Source organism: Perca flavescens, chromosome 3, assembly GCF_004354835.1.
Source record: "Perca flavescens isolate YP-PL-M2 chromosome 3, PFLA_1.0, whole genome shotgun sequence".
Taxonomy (NCBI): Eukaryota; Metazoa; Chordata; class Actinopteri; order Perciformes; family Percidae; genus Perca; species Perca flavescens.
Genome location: NC_041333.1, coordinates 25,572,553 through 25,591,048, shown reverse-complemented (window position 1 = coordinate 25,591,048; position 18,496 = coordinate 25,572,553). Strand labels below are relative to the sequence as shown.

The following is an 18,496-nucleotide window of genomic DNA, read 5'->3' as shown; positions in this document are numbered from 1 at the left end:
ACGAGCTACCTTCAGGTTCAACCCAGGATTTTCTGTATCACGACGGTGGATTAGTTGTTATCGGGTTCAATCGCCATGGTAACTTATGCTGGACGCCTAACCTGAGGCCTGTACTACGAAGCAAGATCAACATGGCCTGGATTTCTTTCAGTTATCCGGCTTCACTAACCCTAACAACTGCGGTCCCGGATAACCGGTGTCACGAAGGTGGTTATCAACTAGTTCAATCAAGCCAGGTTTGTACAATCTAGAGACGTGCGCGTTCACATAAAAGAGGCGGTGTTTGCGCCCCACGACCAACCGCAAATATCTACCAGAGCCTCATGTTATATATAAGAAGAGCAAATTATAATTCTACATAAATATGAAGAACACAGACTCGGTTTTACAGGGAAAACGCAATACAGTCGCTGCTTCCTAAAACAGGAAGGAAACCGTCTCAAAAAATTGTTGCAAAATGCAACCATTTGGTCGCAGTCTGAAAACTTGATATGCCTTGCAATAATGACTCACTCCTACTTGAATCAATCAATCAGGTTTTGTTAAATCTGATGAACACACATGCCCTCAAAACATCCAGCAAATAATACTCTAGTGCAGTGACCAGTGCACCAGAGTATTATTTAAAGGATGCATCAAATTAAATACATCTTATTGTTATTGAGATAAGTCACATTTAGAGCACAGAATATAAAGCTATATGAGCTTGTTTGCATGTTAAAGAAAGCTATTTTCTTCTTAAATTATATTTATAGTACAGTGCAGTATACAGCCGTCAGCTTTTTTTCTTATTCCTATGAATCCTTGTTCTAGATCAGTGATCAGCAACCTTTTTAATATGAAGTGCCATTTTAAAATGTTCTTGTTAACCAATGTGCCATATTAGCATTGAGCCCCCGTCATCTAAGCAACAAGGACAAGCTAATCTTCGCAGAATGGGGATGGGGAAAAAGTCAATCAAACTACCGTAAATAGTAGGCTATGATCCTGCATGCCAATGGTTGTGAAATAGGTCATTTGGCATGCAGATTGAAACATTTCCAAAAAAAAATATCTTGCACACTTATTGCTGTTGTGCCATTGGTTGAGCTCCCAGGTGCCAATGGTGGCACACGTGCTTGAGGTTGCTGACCCCTGTTCTAGATAATACATTCAAGTAATTACCTTTGGATGCGACACACAATGCAGTTGTTTGCAGATGGTAAGGACCGTAAAGCCCAAAGATATGTAACCCTGGTTCAATATCTCAGTGTGGGAACAGTCTGCGATGACCAACTGGAAATGGTCAGCTGTTGCCAAAATACAACAGAGCCAGCCATCTCCTTCATAGAACTAATTACAGTTTTTTTCTCAGTCGATTTGGCACATTTACTGAAACAAACTTACAATTGTCAAAACTCTTAAGTACAATCCTCACACCACGTGGTACATTCAGCACACCACTCTGTGACCTGCATAAGGTGATTACCAAAAGAATTAACTCATGTTTCGAATGTAAATAAATCCATTTATGAATAAGACCAAGACAGAACTAGTGCAGTGCCCTTTTAGAGCGCGTGTCTGTTCAGAACGGGCTTTAGATTAGTATCAAGTGAGAAAACATGTTTTTGTAAAGCTTTGGTGGAGTTCCTATTGTGAAATATGAGCTATAAATGTTTGTCTATGTTCTGAGGCAATCACATTTAGCTATCCTGAGCAATAGAGAATACTGTACAGTCATAATTTAGTTGACTTTTTGTGTCTGTATAGCAAAATATTGTATTTGTTGTTAGAAGTTAAAACTCCAAAGGAATTCTGAAACTCAGTTTCTCTTGAAACAAACAGGAATGGAAGTGACAAAAACAAAGACCTACCTAAATTGCATAATGGAATGTGGATGACATAGAACACAGGAAGCACTTACAGCAGAAGTGAAGCAACAAAGTCAAAACCACAGGCTAACCATAAGTATGGAAATGAGTGTTTATTATGGAAGCAAAGCTGTTTCATCGTATTTTGAAATTAAAAAGCCATTAAATTTCTGGCACTGAATATTTATGCATTGATCATATGTATCTTAATTCTTTTCCTCTAGTTTTCCTCTTGAAATGTTCAACAACTAATTTTCACTACTACCGATCTAGATTCTAGAATCGATTGCTTTTTCTTGGGTTCCCGGATGTCAACACTGGATTTTAAACATTACATTTTGCAGCTGAATTTGGCCTGTTGAATTTGAGCAAGTTGAAACTATATTAGTTGAATTTTAAACATTGTAAGTAAGTAAGTGAGTACAATTCAGAGGCAAACATTTCAGATACATGAGTTCAGTGCATAAATATTTGGTGCTAGAAATTCAATGGCTTTTTAATTTCAAAATTTGATGAAAACCATTTACTTCCATAGTTTATCTGTATCTGTATCTGTATCTCATGTATCCCTCAGCCCTGTCAGACTCATACACCAACGCATCGACACCACCATTCATGTTCTAAATGTGTTCATTTGATCTGATTTCAAACTGGATGTTATCTTACTGTAACAATATTGGATATATAATAGTTGACAATATTTTTTTTATACAAATGATATTGGTGTTTAGGTTGGTTTGTTCAAGTTTGCATTTGCACTGACTGAGTGGCAGAAGCTACGTTACATTTCCAAAAATGATCCATCGCATTTAGCTAACTAGTTCAACCATTTATCCACATGTAGCTAACTATTTTGACGGTTTACCCATTACATTTACTTATTTGAGCTGTTAATTCATTACCTTTAGCAAATTACTTCAACCATTTCTCCATAAGCCTGCTTTTAGCTAACTGTTTAGATTTCCCTATTCGCTTGCTAACTAGTTTTCATACTAGGCTTTCCATGTACCCCTTAGCAACTGCAGAAGTACCCCCTGGGGTGCAACTACACCCCAGGGGGGTGTAGTTGCACCCTACAGTATTAGCCTTGTCAGCCAAGGAAGGAACAAACAACAAATCCCTGACAATATTTTCCCATGCAGTGCTTTTGCTCCAATTACTTCCACTGTGCAGCCTGACTCATCTTTAATCACTACAGTGTGTGACTCAGCTCTTTAAGTGGTCTGTCTGCATTTCTTTGGTGACCCACGGTTAGACTTGCAGCAATGCTTTAAGTAGGTCTGTGGTGAAGGGCATTTCTGACAGGACTAAATCTTACTCTGTTGGTCCCTCACATCTTGCCAGTGTCAGTCAGCAGGCCAGCGTGCCCCCCGGCATCGTACAGCGCATTATTTGACCCCCTTTGCTCTCCCAGCCGCCCCTCCTTCCCCAACACGTTGTACAGTGTCACACACAGCCAGGTAGTGTGCTGCTCTGCTCTTGTGTTGCCTCTTGTGTCTGTGAGAGGGTCCTGTGCCTCCTGTATGTCCAGCTGTTTTAACTCCCTCACGTTCAGGAGGGTGAGAAGGCTGTAAGTGATAGGTAGTATTTTATACAGGATGTTGATAGAGGGCTATAGGGCTATACTATGTAGGGCTGCAACAAATTATTTTGCATTTAGCAATGGATCTGTCAGTAATTTTTGTGATTCATTTCTCTATACAGTGTGAGAAAATTCCCGTCTTTAAATAACTTGTTTTGTCCAACTTACTGTCTATCTCCACGCAAATCTTTATATTTCGTTCACCAATTATTAAAATGAATCTCTTTCAATCAACCATAATAATTATTTTAGCTTAAGCTGTATGCTATACATTGAAGACTAGAAGATCAGCCCATATCCAAGACTGTAGAATGTAGTTCTTCTATACAAAATGATCTGCCATGCATGTATGGAGTTTCCTGTTGCTTTCAATACACAACTGGCAGTTTTATTTTAGTACCCTAATCAAGTCCAAAGTCTTCGCAGAAAATAAACCATAACAAGTTAGTTGTGCAGATATTCTGCTGTTGCTTTCATATGTCAAATTATGTTTTGCTTTTACTACAGGGAGAAGCCCCGACTCATTACATATGTACCACTGAGGACATACTAATTGGAAATGAAAGAGGGAAAAGGTAAGATGTTCTGTAGTAATGTTGTGGTTTTTTGATTTGTAATTGGTGGCTACTCAGTTCCCTGAGAACCTCATTTACAGTTTTTGTAAACGTACACTTCAATTTGCAATATTTAAGCACTTCATAATCATGAAGTGTCTTAGGAGTATCTGTATAACTACTCATTTAGGCCTCAGTTGTTTCACTAGCAAGGACCACACCTTCAACGGAATTAGTGTAAATGATTTATAAATGAAAAAAATGGTGTGCTGGGCTTGAGGCTCGCTTGTGGTTCTTCCGCTTGCTGTCTGCGTTGTGGGGAAGCTTGGGTAGGGATCCCGACGTAGCAGCCAAGCATGACGGACGCCCCTAAGTGGAAGAAAACAGGAAGAGGGTAACAATATGAGTGGGAGGGAGGGGCGTAGAATAGGAGAGTGAAAGAGGAGGAGAGGGTTAGGTGGGTATTTATAGGAATGCCGGAAGTGGCGAGGTGTGGTCATGCTCCTTACATTCTGCTAGATAGTGTCAATGAATCTGTCTTTTAGTTTGTGAAACAAACAGTGAAATATGCCCATTTAAACTGACAAAAGCAGCATATTCTCAAATCTGAGAAGTTGGGATCAGCAAATGTTTTAGCACTTTGTGCTTACTAAAGGACATAAAGCTGCAATGGAAAGCAAAAAAAACAACATCATTTGACATAGAGTGAAACCTCTTCCTGCAGCTCTCCCTCTCTGTTGCACAGGCATATACACAGGCTACCGTTTCTGAAGTCTGAAATGAGATGCAGAAGTCTAGTTTTCTCTCAGACCACTTGAATTACAATATGCTGAAAGATTATTATTGAATTTCTGCCCAACGATGCCAAAAATAAATTGCCTACCACAGCTTTTAACGACGAATGGCTTTATCAACTAATGAGCACAACATGTGCTATTTCATAAAACACAACAGTGACTCATTGTTTCATAAAAGAAAAATATACATTTGAAGTGTGCTCCCTTAGACCTGTTTTAGCGTTTTTGTAGTTTTCCAAACAAACAGCCCAGCTTCATGTCCGGTTCAGAATGAAAACACTTTAATGCTCTAACTTTAAGAAACTACACCCTGATTCAGGAGGCAGCAGTATCATATCATATTTTATGTTGTGAAATGATGGTTTCGTTTTACAGAAGGGTATGTCTAGATATGGCAGAGCGTCTTTCTGAAGGTGTTAATAATGTGATTTCCTCTCCGCTGTCTTACAGCCGTATTTCGTTACTGTTGCAATGTAGCGGGTAAATGTGCGCACGCGCACATCTCAAAATAGATATTCAGCTGTGCACTCCTTCAGTTTGCTAATGATTGTCAGTGATGGGCTGGCCCTGAAGCAGTTCCAGGCATGTTTTGCACAACACTTTGGTTGGGTGGATGGCTATGGCCTCCCTCTGTAAATCATTAATCAGGATGATTGTTGATAAGATGTGCATTGTGCATCAAATAGTCCAAAGTGTGCAAGGTTACATGAATTTTAATCTGGTTTTCACTGTAATCTGAAATCTCTAAAGCAACCAAACAAGCCCTGTAGCTGATGTGATGTTGTTGGATTGCAAATATCCCTCAGTTCATGGACCAAGCGTCTCTTAGTCCAGTATGATCCTCTTAAACTTATCGGCCTTCATCTGCTGCCCTTCTTTCTCTTTCTCTTTCTCTTTCTCTTTCTCTCTCTCTCTCTCTCTCTCTCTCTCTCTCTCTCAGCTTTTGTCTCTTATTCTCCCCTTCTCTGTGGTATGCACACTCCTGTTGTGTTTTTGCTTCATTGCATTCATTTGTTTCTTTGATCCTCCTATTTACTCTGACTCTAACTAACATCTAAGCTAGTCAATGCAATTATTTGAAATGTGGGTATGGAATGCCCACCATGAGTAAATGTATACACGCTGTATATTTTATTTTATTTTATTTATGGTGGATCTTTTCAAATCATCTCCTCAGAAAGGGAGAATGCTTTTCATGAAGCAATTTGAAGAAGGTTCTAATACATTTGGTCTTTCTCCTTTCTGTACCCCTCACCCAGGATGACCTCATGCACTGTACAGACATGATAGGTCAATGGAGCATGTGAAGATGTCCCAGAAGGCATTTAAAAGTAAGCTCTTTTTTGGTATGTTTTTTTAAAATTATCAGATGTTATTAATTGCTGATTTGATAATGATTACTTAAATCTCTCTCTTGATATTCAGTAAAGCACTAACATGATCTCTGTGTTTATTCTCATCTGATGATGAGATGATTATGGACCAAAATGCTCTTAATGATCCGATATTTAAGATTATAACCACTATTTTATTTTATATTCATTGGGTTACCTGTGCTTACTACCACCAGTTTTTTGCCTTTAAAATCAGGAGAATGTTAAGACAATTGACCTTAGGTCAGAGATTGAAATAATCGACAACCACTGGTCTAGAATGGCACTTTGCATCAACATCCTGTATTCCACAATGATAACTGTCCCTACTACATTTTGCAACAACGGTCTACTGTGCTTCTAGCCACACAACATTTAGTCACTTCTCAAAAATTGCAAGCCTTGTTCACTCCAGATGTTGACTAAATTATTGAGGGAAAACACAAAGCTGTGTTGATGCTCTTTAGATTTAGTTTTAGATGAGAGGGCTCCTGCCTTTATACCATAGCCAGAGACCATTTGCAGGGATTTCTTTTCAACAAAAGAGTGCAAATGGCATTCAAGGTTGCTTGATTGAAATATAGTCTGCCACTGAATGTCAGTTACAGTACATTTATTGGTACTTGTTATAGGCCGTTTTGTCTGCAAAGAAATAGTTTGATCATAGTGAGGTTGCTATGCATCCAGCAGAGACTACATAAAGTCACTGTGCCCAGCCAAGAAAAAGTCCAACACAAAACCCCCTGTTACACTGCAACTTGTTGTTTTGAAACCTTGTCTTTTGTTCGGATTAAACAAATTATTAGTTATTTTGGACTTCCCCCTTTTACCTGTCTTTGTGCCAAACTATGCTAACCAGCAGATGGCTGGGCTGTATATATCTGTATCTATCTCCCTTGCCCAGGGACCACAGATGTAAATTAGCTGTATAGCTAACTCTGGTACAGGGCCTGAACTGTGCATGGTCCCTGACAAATATATAAAAGAAAAATAAAATACATAAAATAAAAAAAATTATATGTTTATACATACAGTAAATATGAAGCTATAGTGTCACATTAAATATAGCTATAGCTTCATATTTTGTATACACTCATGAAATTGTGGACAGAAAGTGCATATGCGTATATCCCAAAATGTTAAACTATTCTTTTAAGTATCCATTATTATTACTTTGAAAGTGTGTGCATGGTGGCCAGTGGTACCTGTAGCTTTCTTCTCTCTTATCATACTGACCTGTCAAAACTCAAAAGTATACTACTGATTACGGTAATTAGAGAAGAACCAGGTCTTATTGAATAGGTAATGCGTGTTAATTCAAACGGTTGTCCTTAAATTGTGAGTGAGGGTAGAGCGTTTCCTGTGGACTTGAGCGGCTTTCTCTAAATAGCAAGTGGAATTTGCAGAAAGCTGGTAATATTCAGTTTAGTTTCACTTTTCAGTACCCCGTCTGATACTGATACCACACCTGTGTTGGGATGCCAACTGTTTAGCAGTACCTTTTTTCAAAATCTTTTCACAATTACAGTAGATTATTTTCTTTCATAGGGTCCTTCACTGCAGCACCCTTTACGTAAATGGCCATAACATTGAAGAAATTACACTTTAATGTGTCAAGAATTTGAAACTAGAATGTGTTGGATGTGATGTTTTATTCTTGTACATTTTCTTCTGTTTTTCTCTTCTTTGACTCCAGCATGGTGGCTTCTCCTAATTCTCCTCTTCTTCATCTCTTTTGTCATATACTACGCCACCTATGTCATACTTCAGAGGTAATTACACCCACACACTAACACACCCATTTCTTTTTTTTTCTTGGTCGCTCTCGGTATTGAGGTCACACAATTACAGTTATGTCCATTGCTGGTAAAACTGTAAATTCTTGAAATCTGTGCAGTGCTGAGTCACTAAAAGTTAAAAGGACAACCCACATAGTAATCATCTGGACGTCTAAGCTGCTGGTCAAGTTAGGCCCTCACACATGCCCATTCTTGCCCTTTTTGAGTAGTCTGGACCCAGTTACTGGCACACTGTGTTTTTATGGAGTCAGCAGTAACTTTAATGCCATTTGTGGTACTTGTTTCTCTTTCAGCTACAGAGGCACCAGCAAGTGTCCGGACAGTAGCAAGCCGCTGTGTGGTGACAGGCTAACCAGTAACAAGTGGGAGAGCCTTAACTTTAAGTGAGTAATGGCATGTCTGTGTTTTTGTTTTTACAAACTGGAGGGAGTGGATGGCTTATTAAGGGAGAAAGATATGCCAGTATTTTTATTTGAACATAAGGTGCCAGGTTCCTTGGAGCTTTAGGACTGGTCTTTACTCGCCATGATGGAAAAGCACATTACATTGAAAAAGAACAGGACATATTATAAGAATCAATTTGCCATCTAAATGTACGTTTTAGTAACTCAAGTGGAATGTGTTAATTTAATGGTTGAGAGGGAGGGTTAATATAAAAACCAATGTTGGCTAAGAATGAGCTCTTGATAAAGTTACATTTTTGGAAGCCAGACAATAGCTTGTTTGTCTGCCTTGACATGTAATCATTGTTCCACAGCCCTGAGTCCCCTTTCACTTTTTTTCATATGCTCTATTATCAGTTTATTCAGCTGTATATTTACTGTTTTTTTTGTGGGCTCTGTTCTGTTACAAAATACTGATATGTTCTCCATCTGTGGTTTGTCCCAACCTCCTCCGAGGTCACTGTTTATTTCTACAGCTCAGTAGACCATCCACTGCCCGCCCTTTGACCTCAAGATTAATAATCCCTGTGTTAACCACTGTTAAAGACCATGATTTGCAGTCTTACATAAAGTCGCTGACTGGTTGTTCTAGGGGTTTCACATCAGTTATTACAGTCACAGGGAGGCCTTCCAGGCAATAAGAGTGACATTTCTCTAATTAGACTCCTCCCTGGAGATTTATCCTGATCTCCTGCGAAGAGCTAGCTGGCACAAAAGGGTAATAAATGTCTTAGAAACTCACTGTCAAATACAGTAGGTAATAAACAGCTGGAGTCTGAAACCAGCGAACACAGAAAGGCAACTGTTTCACGTATTACAACCTGCCACATTTGTCTCACTCCACAGGCTCTGTGAATGTTATTGTTTTTTTCCCCTCTCCTCAGCAGAGAAATGCCAACAGGGGATTTTAATGAGGGAAATTGCTATTGAATGGCATCATGTAAATGGCTGGTTCACTTACAATGAGTCTGGTCTACCTGCTTAATAGATACCAGAACATTTGGAAAAGTGAAGACAAGCTTTTCCATGCACCAATATGAACACTGTACTGTTTGGCAGCACAGTTAGTGTTGTCCATTGTGTGGTTTGATAGTTGTTATAGCCAAAAAATGGAAAGTAGTTTTTTCCATCCTCACTGTCTTACGCCTCATTCATATCCTCCCCTCTCTCTCAGCCACAACCCCTCCTGTAATATAATTAATCTATACAGTGAAACAGTGCACAGCAGTATTATGTTGTAATTCCTGCTTTGACATGTTCCATGCAGCATTAGCAGAAAGATGCAGCTCTTTCTGAAAATGGAGGATTTCTTCTGGCGGGAGCATCTGTCAAATCTGGCATTACCTTATGGAATTAAGAGCAGTGGTATGTTGACTTTATATTATCCCCTGCTCTTTCTGCTCAGTTTACTCAGCGCATGTCCTACACCCTGGTCTTACTGGTTGCTGTATGAAGATGTATGTGTTATCCTTTTTTTTAATATCCTTTTTTTTAATATTCACTTATTTCTACAGATGACGTTCGCAGAACCAAAAGAAATACTCTTTATATTCTGTGATTAAATGTATGACCATATCTGACAGTGATGCTTTACTGCTATAGTCAAGTCAAACTGCTTTGATAAAAAACATAACAATTCAGTCATTGTGGAATTTGACCATGTATTTTAGCTTGTATTACTGCCGAAGCACTACAAACAGTCTTTTATGTGAATTGCACATCTGTATTCAAAGTTTTCAAACAATTACACCATTTAAACGACTCCATTTCTTGCTTTCTTTTCAGAGTCGCTGCTAGTGAAAGTTCTTGCTGTAATTGGAAATGATGAGTTGCCTGCCAAAATTGAAAAGTAAGTGTGAGCACACTTCAGCCAACCTGGCTCATGATACCTGGCTCAATGTTTTATTAACCCAGGTTTCTACTGATTTACTAAGTCCACAGTGCACTGCAGTAGTAATTACAATATACTATAAGTCCAGGATTAACAGGATGGACAAAACATTGCAATTGGTCGAAGATGTGTTCCAGCTGTGGTACACATCCTGTAATACGTTTTCAGTCCTGTATAACTTCATCACTGTGATTATGGGCACTTATGGGTAGCTGTTAGTGCTTAGCCACATAATTGTCCATCATTATGGTCAAGAAAGCACCCATGGGTTCTACTGCTCTAGATCAGGGGTCTTCAATGTTTTTTAGGCCGAGGACCCCTTAGCTGAAAGAGAGACGGAGCAGGGACCCCCCCACAACATATTGTATAAAATTGAGGTGCATATTAAACTGAGCCTACAATAACGCATAGGGATCGGCCTAAAGCCTTCATCCATACCTTTTTTATGGTGCATACAATACAAAGCTATTCAAATAATAATTATTGACGTATTCATATATTTATTAGTGCTGTCAAACAATTAAAATATTTAATTGTGATTAATTGCATTAATGTCATAGTTAACTCTTAATCGCAATTAATCGCACATTTTTATCTATTCTAAATGTCCCTCGATTTCTTTTTGTCCCATTATTTTTTCCCATGTTAATGCTCTTATCAACATGGAAAAGTGGATCAGCTTGCTTTGTGCTTTTGTCGCCTGGCTTTGACGAGGGGCCGGAGAATTCGCATCAGCTGTGTGCTTGGCCATCAAGTGGTATTTCAGACTGGACGTGCCGCAATGATAGCTCAGTTCACAATGACAAAACACACAGATCACTTTGGTCTTGTCAATGGAACCATTTGGCAACTTTTTAAAAGTAAACTTTCCATTCAGAATCTTATTGGCATCCATTTCGGCATCTCGTGCTCGCCTTCCACTCTTAACGTAACGTTTGCCTACTACTCTTTGGCCGGCTCGCAAGCCCAAACAAGTGTGTGCGGCGCGTCTGTTGTTTTGTTTCTGGTCTTGTTTCCGGTGTGATGTTGTATTTTTTTATAACGTTACTAGTTGTTGCAATAGCATGTGAAAAAAAACTACAAAGATTGCTAAGCCAAAAAGAACGTTAATTTCGCGATAAAAAAAATGTACACCGTTAAAATGGGTTTGCGTCAACGCCGTTAAATTTTTTTAACTGACAGCACTAATATTTATACATCATGTTTTAATGTTAGACATATATGTAGCACAGTGAACCCTAAGGATTAACTGTATCTGCGGATGGCTACCTTAACTACAGGCCAGTAAGCCTGTCATCAACGTGTAAAATTAACAACAAATCACAAATAGGCCGATTTATCTTTCCTAATAATATGTTGGACTCATGTTTATGTATATTTTCATATATATACATTTTTACAAAAAAAAAACAACAACAATAACTTGGGGCCCCCCTGCAGTAACTCTGAGGACCCCCTAAGGGTCCCGGACCCCCTGTTGAAGATCTCTGCTCTAGATAAATATTTTGTCATTTATGTCTCTAGAGAGGGTTTCTCATTGTACAAAACTTTAAAACACGTTTTTATGTGGTGCTTTTCTCCACAGCCCTGAATGCAGAACCTGTGTTGTCATAGGCAATGGCTTTGCTATTAAAAACAGCTCCTTGGGAAGCACCATCAACAAATATGATGTGGTCTTTCGGTAAGCACATAGGAGAACACCTCATGAATCACTTTCAGTTATTATTAGTACTGTTCACTATATGTCATTCTGTTTGTTTGTTAAGATCCTACCTGTCAGAAAGATTTCAATGTGTTTTATAAGACAACATATTTTCGGAGTCCTGTGCCGTCAAGCATGGGGTTCCCCAGGGCTCTGTACTGGGTCCATTGCTTTTTCACTTTACCTATCCCCATTGGGTCAGACTTTCCGTTCTTTTGGGATTGCTTTTCATTGTTATGCTGACGATATGCAGCTGTATATGCCACTAGGTGTAGGAAGCGAGTCTAACACAGCTAAACTTGAGGCCTGTCTTGCAGCTGTTAAGAGCTGGTTATCAACAAATTTCTTGTTGCTTAATTCTGCCAAGACCAAAATGATGGTTATTGGACTAGCAAAACTAGGTCATCTTTTTGATCACTTTACTTTGTCTCTCGATGATTGTGTAATCAACCGTAGAGACCAAGTTAAGAATCTTGGTGTGCTCTTTGATCAGACACTTTCTTTTGGTTTTCATATTAAGGAGGTGACCAGAGTTGCTTTTTTCCATCTCAGAAACATCTCAAAGATAAGATCAATACTAGTCGTTTAAGGAGGCTGAGGTCCTCATTCATGCCTTTGTGTCATCCAGGCTAGATTATTGTAATGTGCTTCTGTCGGGTCTGCCAAAGAAAAGTCTGCGGAGTCTGCAGATGGTTCAGAATGCTGCAGCTCGTGTTCTGACTGGAGCCTCCAGATATGAACATATTACACCAGTGTTAGTCTCTCTCCATTGGCTCCCTGTTCATGCCAGAGCAGACTTTAAGGTGTTGCTGCTAACTTATAAAATATTAAATGGCAGCGCACCGTTGTATCTTAATGACCGAGTGAAACCCTATGTGCCTGCTCGAGCCCTGCGTTCTCAGGGGACAGGTCTTCTGAGTGTCCCAAGGGTTAAAAAGAAGACAATTGGTGAACGGGCTTTTTCTTTCCACGCACCAACATTGTGGAACAGCTTACCTCTGAACATCAGGCAGGCTTGTTCTGTTGAGGTTTTTAAAGCAAAGCTAAAGACCCATCTGTTTACTGTTGTGTATGAGGCCTAATTTCTATGTATGTTTTTCTGAGAGTCCGAGTGTGTTATATTTTAGTCATTGGAACTGTTTTTAAACTGCATTTTCTATGTTCTGTACAGCACTTTGACTTGAAAGCGCTTTATAAATAAATGTATTATTATTATTATTATTATTAGAGAAGAGGAATATAAACATAAAACAAAAAGTAAGGAAATTTGTGTTTGGTGGATTATTTCTCTGTGGTAACAATGCTTTTTGGCAATAAATCTTATACCGTTGGAAAGCCTGTTTAGTTCCCTTTCAAATGGTGGCCCATTTTTAAGGAACATGCATTTGTGGGATGAGCAGCAGCGCATAGTATGTGGGTTGCGCTCATGAAAAATTTGCCAAATCTTCTCTGCCAATGCCAAACAGCTTATTCTGCCATTGACTCGTTTGGTGTTTGATGGATTGGATGATAGAAGTTTGAAGAAATAGGCAAGGAGCCAGGTCCACTCCTCAGGATGTTTTTTGCTACCTTTTTTCACTATTATTTCCTATTATCTATTATCTATATTCCTATTAGCAATCACAAGTTGATAACGACCACCCCCAACTGGGCCCCGTTTGGTCTCAGGGGCCAAAAAAACACCCTTTTTGGAAAAAGCTTTTGGCGGAATGCTGTAATTCTGAATATTAAGGTACTGCAGCTACATAAATGGTCATATAATCCTACTATTTTGCATGGTGTATCCTGACCCATAGGGGAAACTAGCAGAAAATGATTCTGGGGATTGCTGCCTTTTTGCTGTCAAATATCAACCTCAACATACCCCAAAAGACAAAAAAATGTCCGTCCGCCTGAAAAATTGTCAGCAAAAGTGATCATTTTCAAGCATTTTATTATAGATATCACTGCCTCAAATGTACATAGAAAACTTCCCAAGTTTATAAGCTTCAATTTAAGTCCAAAATGACCTTTCTAGCTAGAGGATTACAGCTGGTATAACCAAAGTTCTCCACTGTATCTTAAATCGGAGAAAACTTTCAAGCATTACCATTCCATATGGGATTAAGCATATTTTTTGCATATGAACAAAATATATATATATATATACACAGTAGAGGCCAAAAGTTTGGACACACCTCATTCAATGCGTTTCCTTTATTTTCATGACTATTTACATTGTAGATTCTCACTGAAGGTATCAAAACTGTGAATGAACACATATGGAATTATGTACTTAACAAAAAAGTGTTAAATAACTGAAAACATGTCTTATATTCTAGTTTCTTCAAAGTACCCTTTGCTCTGATTACTGCTTTGCACACTCTTGGCATTCTCTTGATGAGCTTCAAGATGTAGTCACCTGAAATGGTTTTTGAACAGTCTTGAAGGAGTTCCCAGAGATGCTTAGCACTTGTTGGCCCTTTTGCCTTCACGCTGCGGTCCAGCTCCCCCCAAACCATCTCGATTCGGTTCAGGTCCGGTGACTGTGGAGGCCAGGTCATCTGGCACAGCGCTCCATCACTCTCCTTCTTGGTCAAATAGCCCTTACACAGCCTGGAGCAAACCGGATGGGACGGCATGTCACTGCAGGATGCTGTGGTAGCCATGCTTGTTCAGTATGCCTTCAATTTTGAATAAATCCCCAACAGTGTCACCAGCAAAGCACCCCCACACAATCACACCTCCTCCTCCATGCTTCACGGTGGGAACCAGGCATGTAGAATCCATCCGTTCACCTTTTCTGAAGATCTCAAATTTGGACTCATCAGACCAAAGCACAGATTTCCACTGGTCAAATGTCCATTACTTGTGTTTCTTGGCCCAAACAAATTTCTTCTGCTTGTTGCCTCTCCTTAGCAGTGGTTTCCTAGCAGCTACTTGACCATGAAGGCCTGTCTCCTCCTAACAGTTGTTCTAGAGATGTGTCTGCTGCTAGAACTCTGTGTGGCATTCATCTGGTCTCTAATCTGAGCTGCTGTTAACGATTTCTGAGGCTGGTGATTGACTTATCCTCAGCAGCAGAGGTGACTCTTGGTCTTCCTTTCCTGGGGCGGTCCTCATGTGAGCCAGTTTCGTTGTAGCGCTTGATGGTTTTTGCGACTGCACTTGGGGACACATTCAAAGTTTTCGCAATTTTCCAGACTGACTGACCTTCATTTGTTAAAGTAATGATGGCCACTCGTTTCTCTTTACTTAGCTGATTTTTTCTTGCCATGATATGAACCATAATTCTAACAGTTGTCCAATAGGGCTGTCGGCTGTGTATCAACCTGACTTCTGCACAACAACAACTGATGGTCCCAACCCCATTAATAAGGGAAAAATTCCACTAATTAACCCTGACAAAGCACACCCGTGAAGTGAAAACCATTTCAGGTGACTACCTCATGAAGCTCATTGAGAGAACACCAAGGGTTTGCAGCACTATCAACGCCTCCCTAGGGAGGTGTTCCAGGCACGTCCAGCTGGGAGGAGGCCTCGGGGAGGACCCAGGACTAGGTGGAGGGATTATATCTCCAACCTGGCCTGGGAACGCCTCGGGATCCCCCAGTCGGAGCTGGTTAATGTTGCTCGGGAAAGGGAAGTTTGGGGTCCCCTGCTGGAGCTGCTCCCCCCGCGACCCGACACCGGATAAGCGGACGAAGATGGATGGATGGATGGATGGATTTTTATCAAATACAACAGAGACCTTATCTATTTTGTAAGTTCAATATCGATACCAACTTGACGTTACTACAATGTGCTAACGTTGATGCTAAAGCTTTGTGGGTAACATTATGAGGTTACAACATCGTTCAACTGTTTGTATGACTGTTTCGACCACAGCTAACAGGACTGAGCTAACCCACGAATAACTTCACTAGTAACGTTAACGTTAGCTGTATAGATAGACGATTAATCTAATGCTAATTTAGCCAAAGTAGCACACCCCGGTCTGTCTGCCTCACTCCCCCGGCGCAGAGAGACTCAGTCGGGATGACAGCTGACAACAGCCCCTGGACATATAGCTAGCTAGTTACCGTTAGCCCCCAGTCAGCTATCAGCCAGCTACTTTCATTACAGCAACCCCCCCGCCAGAACTTATCTCCAGTGCCTGGTGCTTATGACGCTAACGGCAGTTTAATTAAACGTCGGGAAACAGACTATATCAGACCCAGCACCGAGTCACAACAGCGGCCATCCATAGCAGTAGCTAGCTACATCTCCGTAGCGCTACCGGTGTATGTGCCGAAAATCTCCTCCCTGCCGAATTTCTCCCCCCTTCGCGTTTAGCTGTCTTTACGGTTAGCTAAATTAACCCGACAAAAGGTGGGTTAAGCACCAAAACGAAAAGTTAAGATTACTGAAAAGTGAAAGGGAGATAATTCCGGGCAGCTGGGAGATGTTCTGCTGCTGCACAACAGGCATTGAACGTCCTGGCTCGCTGTGGCGGAGATTTCCCCGACCCACAAATAATAAACTTGAATGGGTAAACTCGTACGTGAACTGATTCACCGGCAGCAAAAGGTGTTTAACACTAAAAACTCCCATAATTCCACGCAACTTCCAACGTCATCAAAAATCCAGTTGTTTTTGGTTGAGAGACCCCTAGCGGCAGAAAGTTACATATTGTACGTTTAAATGTAGAAAAATATAGGACACCAAACTCCCAATAGAATCAAAATGTTTCCATAATCAGAAAAATATTTGAACTTAACCTTCAAATTGTCTTTGCTGAATAACTTCAGGATGACGTGAAGGGTTAGGGTGTTGGTTGGTTAGTGCATTGATGTAGTCTTCTCACTTAAAAATGTGCAATGATACGCAACAACATATTTTTGTGACAGAACTTTCACTTCAGATATTTTTATTCACAAATACGGGGTCGAGTAATGTGATAGCTAACAAAACTAACACTGCAGAACATGCAGAGAGACTTTTCTCGCCTTTCACTGACCTGCTCCTCACTGAGCACAGTGCGTAGTGTGTGCGTAGCAACCAGGCCCCAATGCTCCGCCTACACTAACGCCAGTATCCTCCCTTCACCACATTTAAGACAAATATAAGTAGCCTATTTTATTTTGTCATCATTGCTTTGGGGTCAACTTTTGTGATCCAGGCTCAGGTCCCTGATGTGAAAGCCCTCTTACTGCTTTATATTCCATCATATTTTTTTAATATCATCTGTGTTTTTCTTCTCGTAGGATAAATAAAGGTATTCCCACCATAAATTGATGCATACAAGTGTATCAGAATGCAGGATATTAGTCTTTGGTGGACAGTAGTGTAGTGGGTTAGTGTGGTTATGGGTGTAACCTGGTTACCATTGTTTTATCTTACACCCAGTCCACCTAGGGGCTTAATAGTATTCACTTGTAAGGTAATTCACATCATATAGATAGCAGTACATAAGTCAAATCTCAACTCTTGTTTAAGATATTGTTCATGTGCAAAAAATTAGCTTAATCCCATATGGAATGGTAATGCTTGAAAGTTATGTTTTCTCCGATTTAAGGTACAGTGGAGAACTTTGGTTATACCAGCTGTAATCCTCTAGCTAGAAAGGTCATCTTGGACTTAAATTGAAGCTTATACATTTGGGAAGGTTTACATGTACATTTGAGGCAGTGATATCTATAATAAAATGCTTGAAAAGTATCACTTTTGATGACAATTTGTCAGGCGGACAGACATCTTTTTGTCTTTTAGGGTATGTTGAGGGTAATATTTGACAGCAAAAGGCAGCAATCCCCAGAATCTTTTTCTGCTAGTTTCCCCTATGTGTCATACAGCATGCAAAATATTAGGGTTATATGACCATGTATGTAGTTGCAGTACCTTAATATTCACAATTACATCATTCCGCCAAAAGCTTTTCCCAAAAAGGGTATTTTTTGGCCCCTGAAACCAAACAGGGCTGAGTTGGGGGTGGTCGTTATCAACTTGTGATGGCCTAAGGTACATAATAGTATAATAATATATAGTAGTGAAAAAAAAGGTAGCAAAAAACATCCTGAGGAGTGGACCTGGCTCCCGGCCTAAAACAAGACATATTGGCAATATAACAATTTATTCATTTCACAAACAGGAGCCCCAATAGCATGTGGAAGAACCATACACAGCCACAACAGCCTGGCATGAACAGCACGGCCAAGCTGATCCCACAAGTGTGAAATGGGGTTGAGGTCAGGACTGCTGGCAGGCCATTCCATCCTCTCCACTCCCACATTCTGGAGGTAGTCTCTGATAAACCCTGCCCTGTGGGGGCGAGTGTTGTCATCTTGGAGGATAGAGTTCAGTCCCAGACTATGGAGATATGCGTGCTGTTCGTGCCAGAGTGACCAACACAATTTAACACATTTATTGCCAAAAAGCATTGTTACCACAGAGAAATAATCCACCAAACACAAATTTCCTTACTTTTTGTTTTAAGTTTATTAGGGTAAAAAATAAATTTCTTCTAAACTTGCATTGCTGCTTTTTG

At 40.0% G+C, this 18,496-nt stretch overlaps 1 protein-coding gene across 1 annotated transcript in view; it reads left to right on the top strand.

Moving 5' to 3' along the window:
* st3gal4 (ST3 beta-galactoside alpha-2,3-sialyltransferase 4) overlaps positions 1 to 18,496 on the top strand; it is a 41,818-nt gene that overhangs the window by 8,217 nt on the left and 15,105 nt on the right. The window contains exons 3-9 of the mRNA XM_028573928.1: positions 3,940 to 4,007; positions 6,043 to 6,114; positions 7,853 to 7,928; positions 8,249 to 8,338; positions 9,666 to 9,763; positions 10,184 to 10,247; positions 11,875 to 11,970. Of these exons, the coding sequence (XP_028429729.1) occupies positions 6,078 to 6,114; positions 7,853 to 7,928; positions 8,249 to 8,338; positions 9,666 to 9,763; positions 10,184 to 10,247; positions 11,875 to 11,970 (461 nt within the window). The 5' untranslated portion in view covers positions 3,940 to 4,007; positions 6,043 to 6,077. The remainder of the gene's footprint in view (positions 1 to 3,939; positions 4,008 to 6,042; positions 6,115 to 7,852; positions 7,929 to 8,248; positions 8,339 to 9,665; positions 9,764 to 10,183; positions 10,248 to 11,874; positions 11,971 to 18,496) is intronic.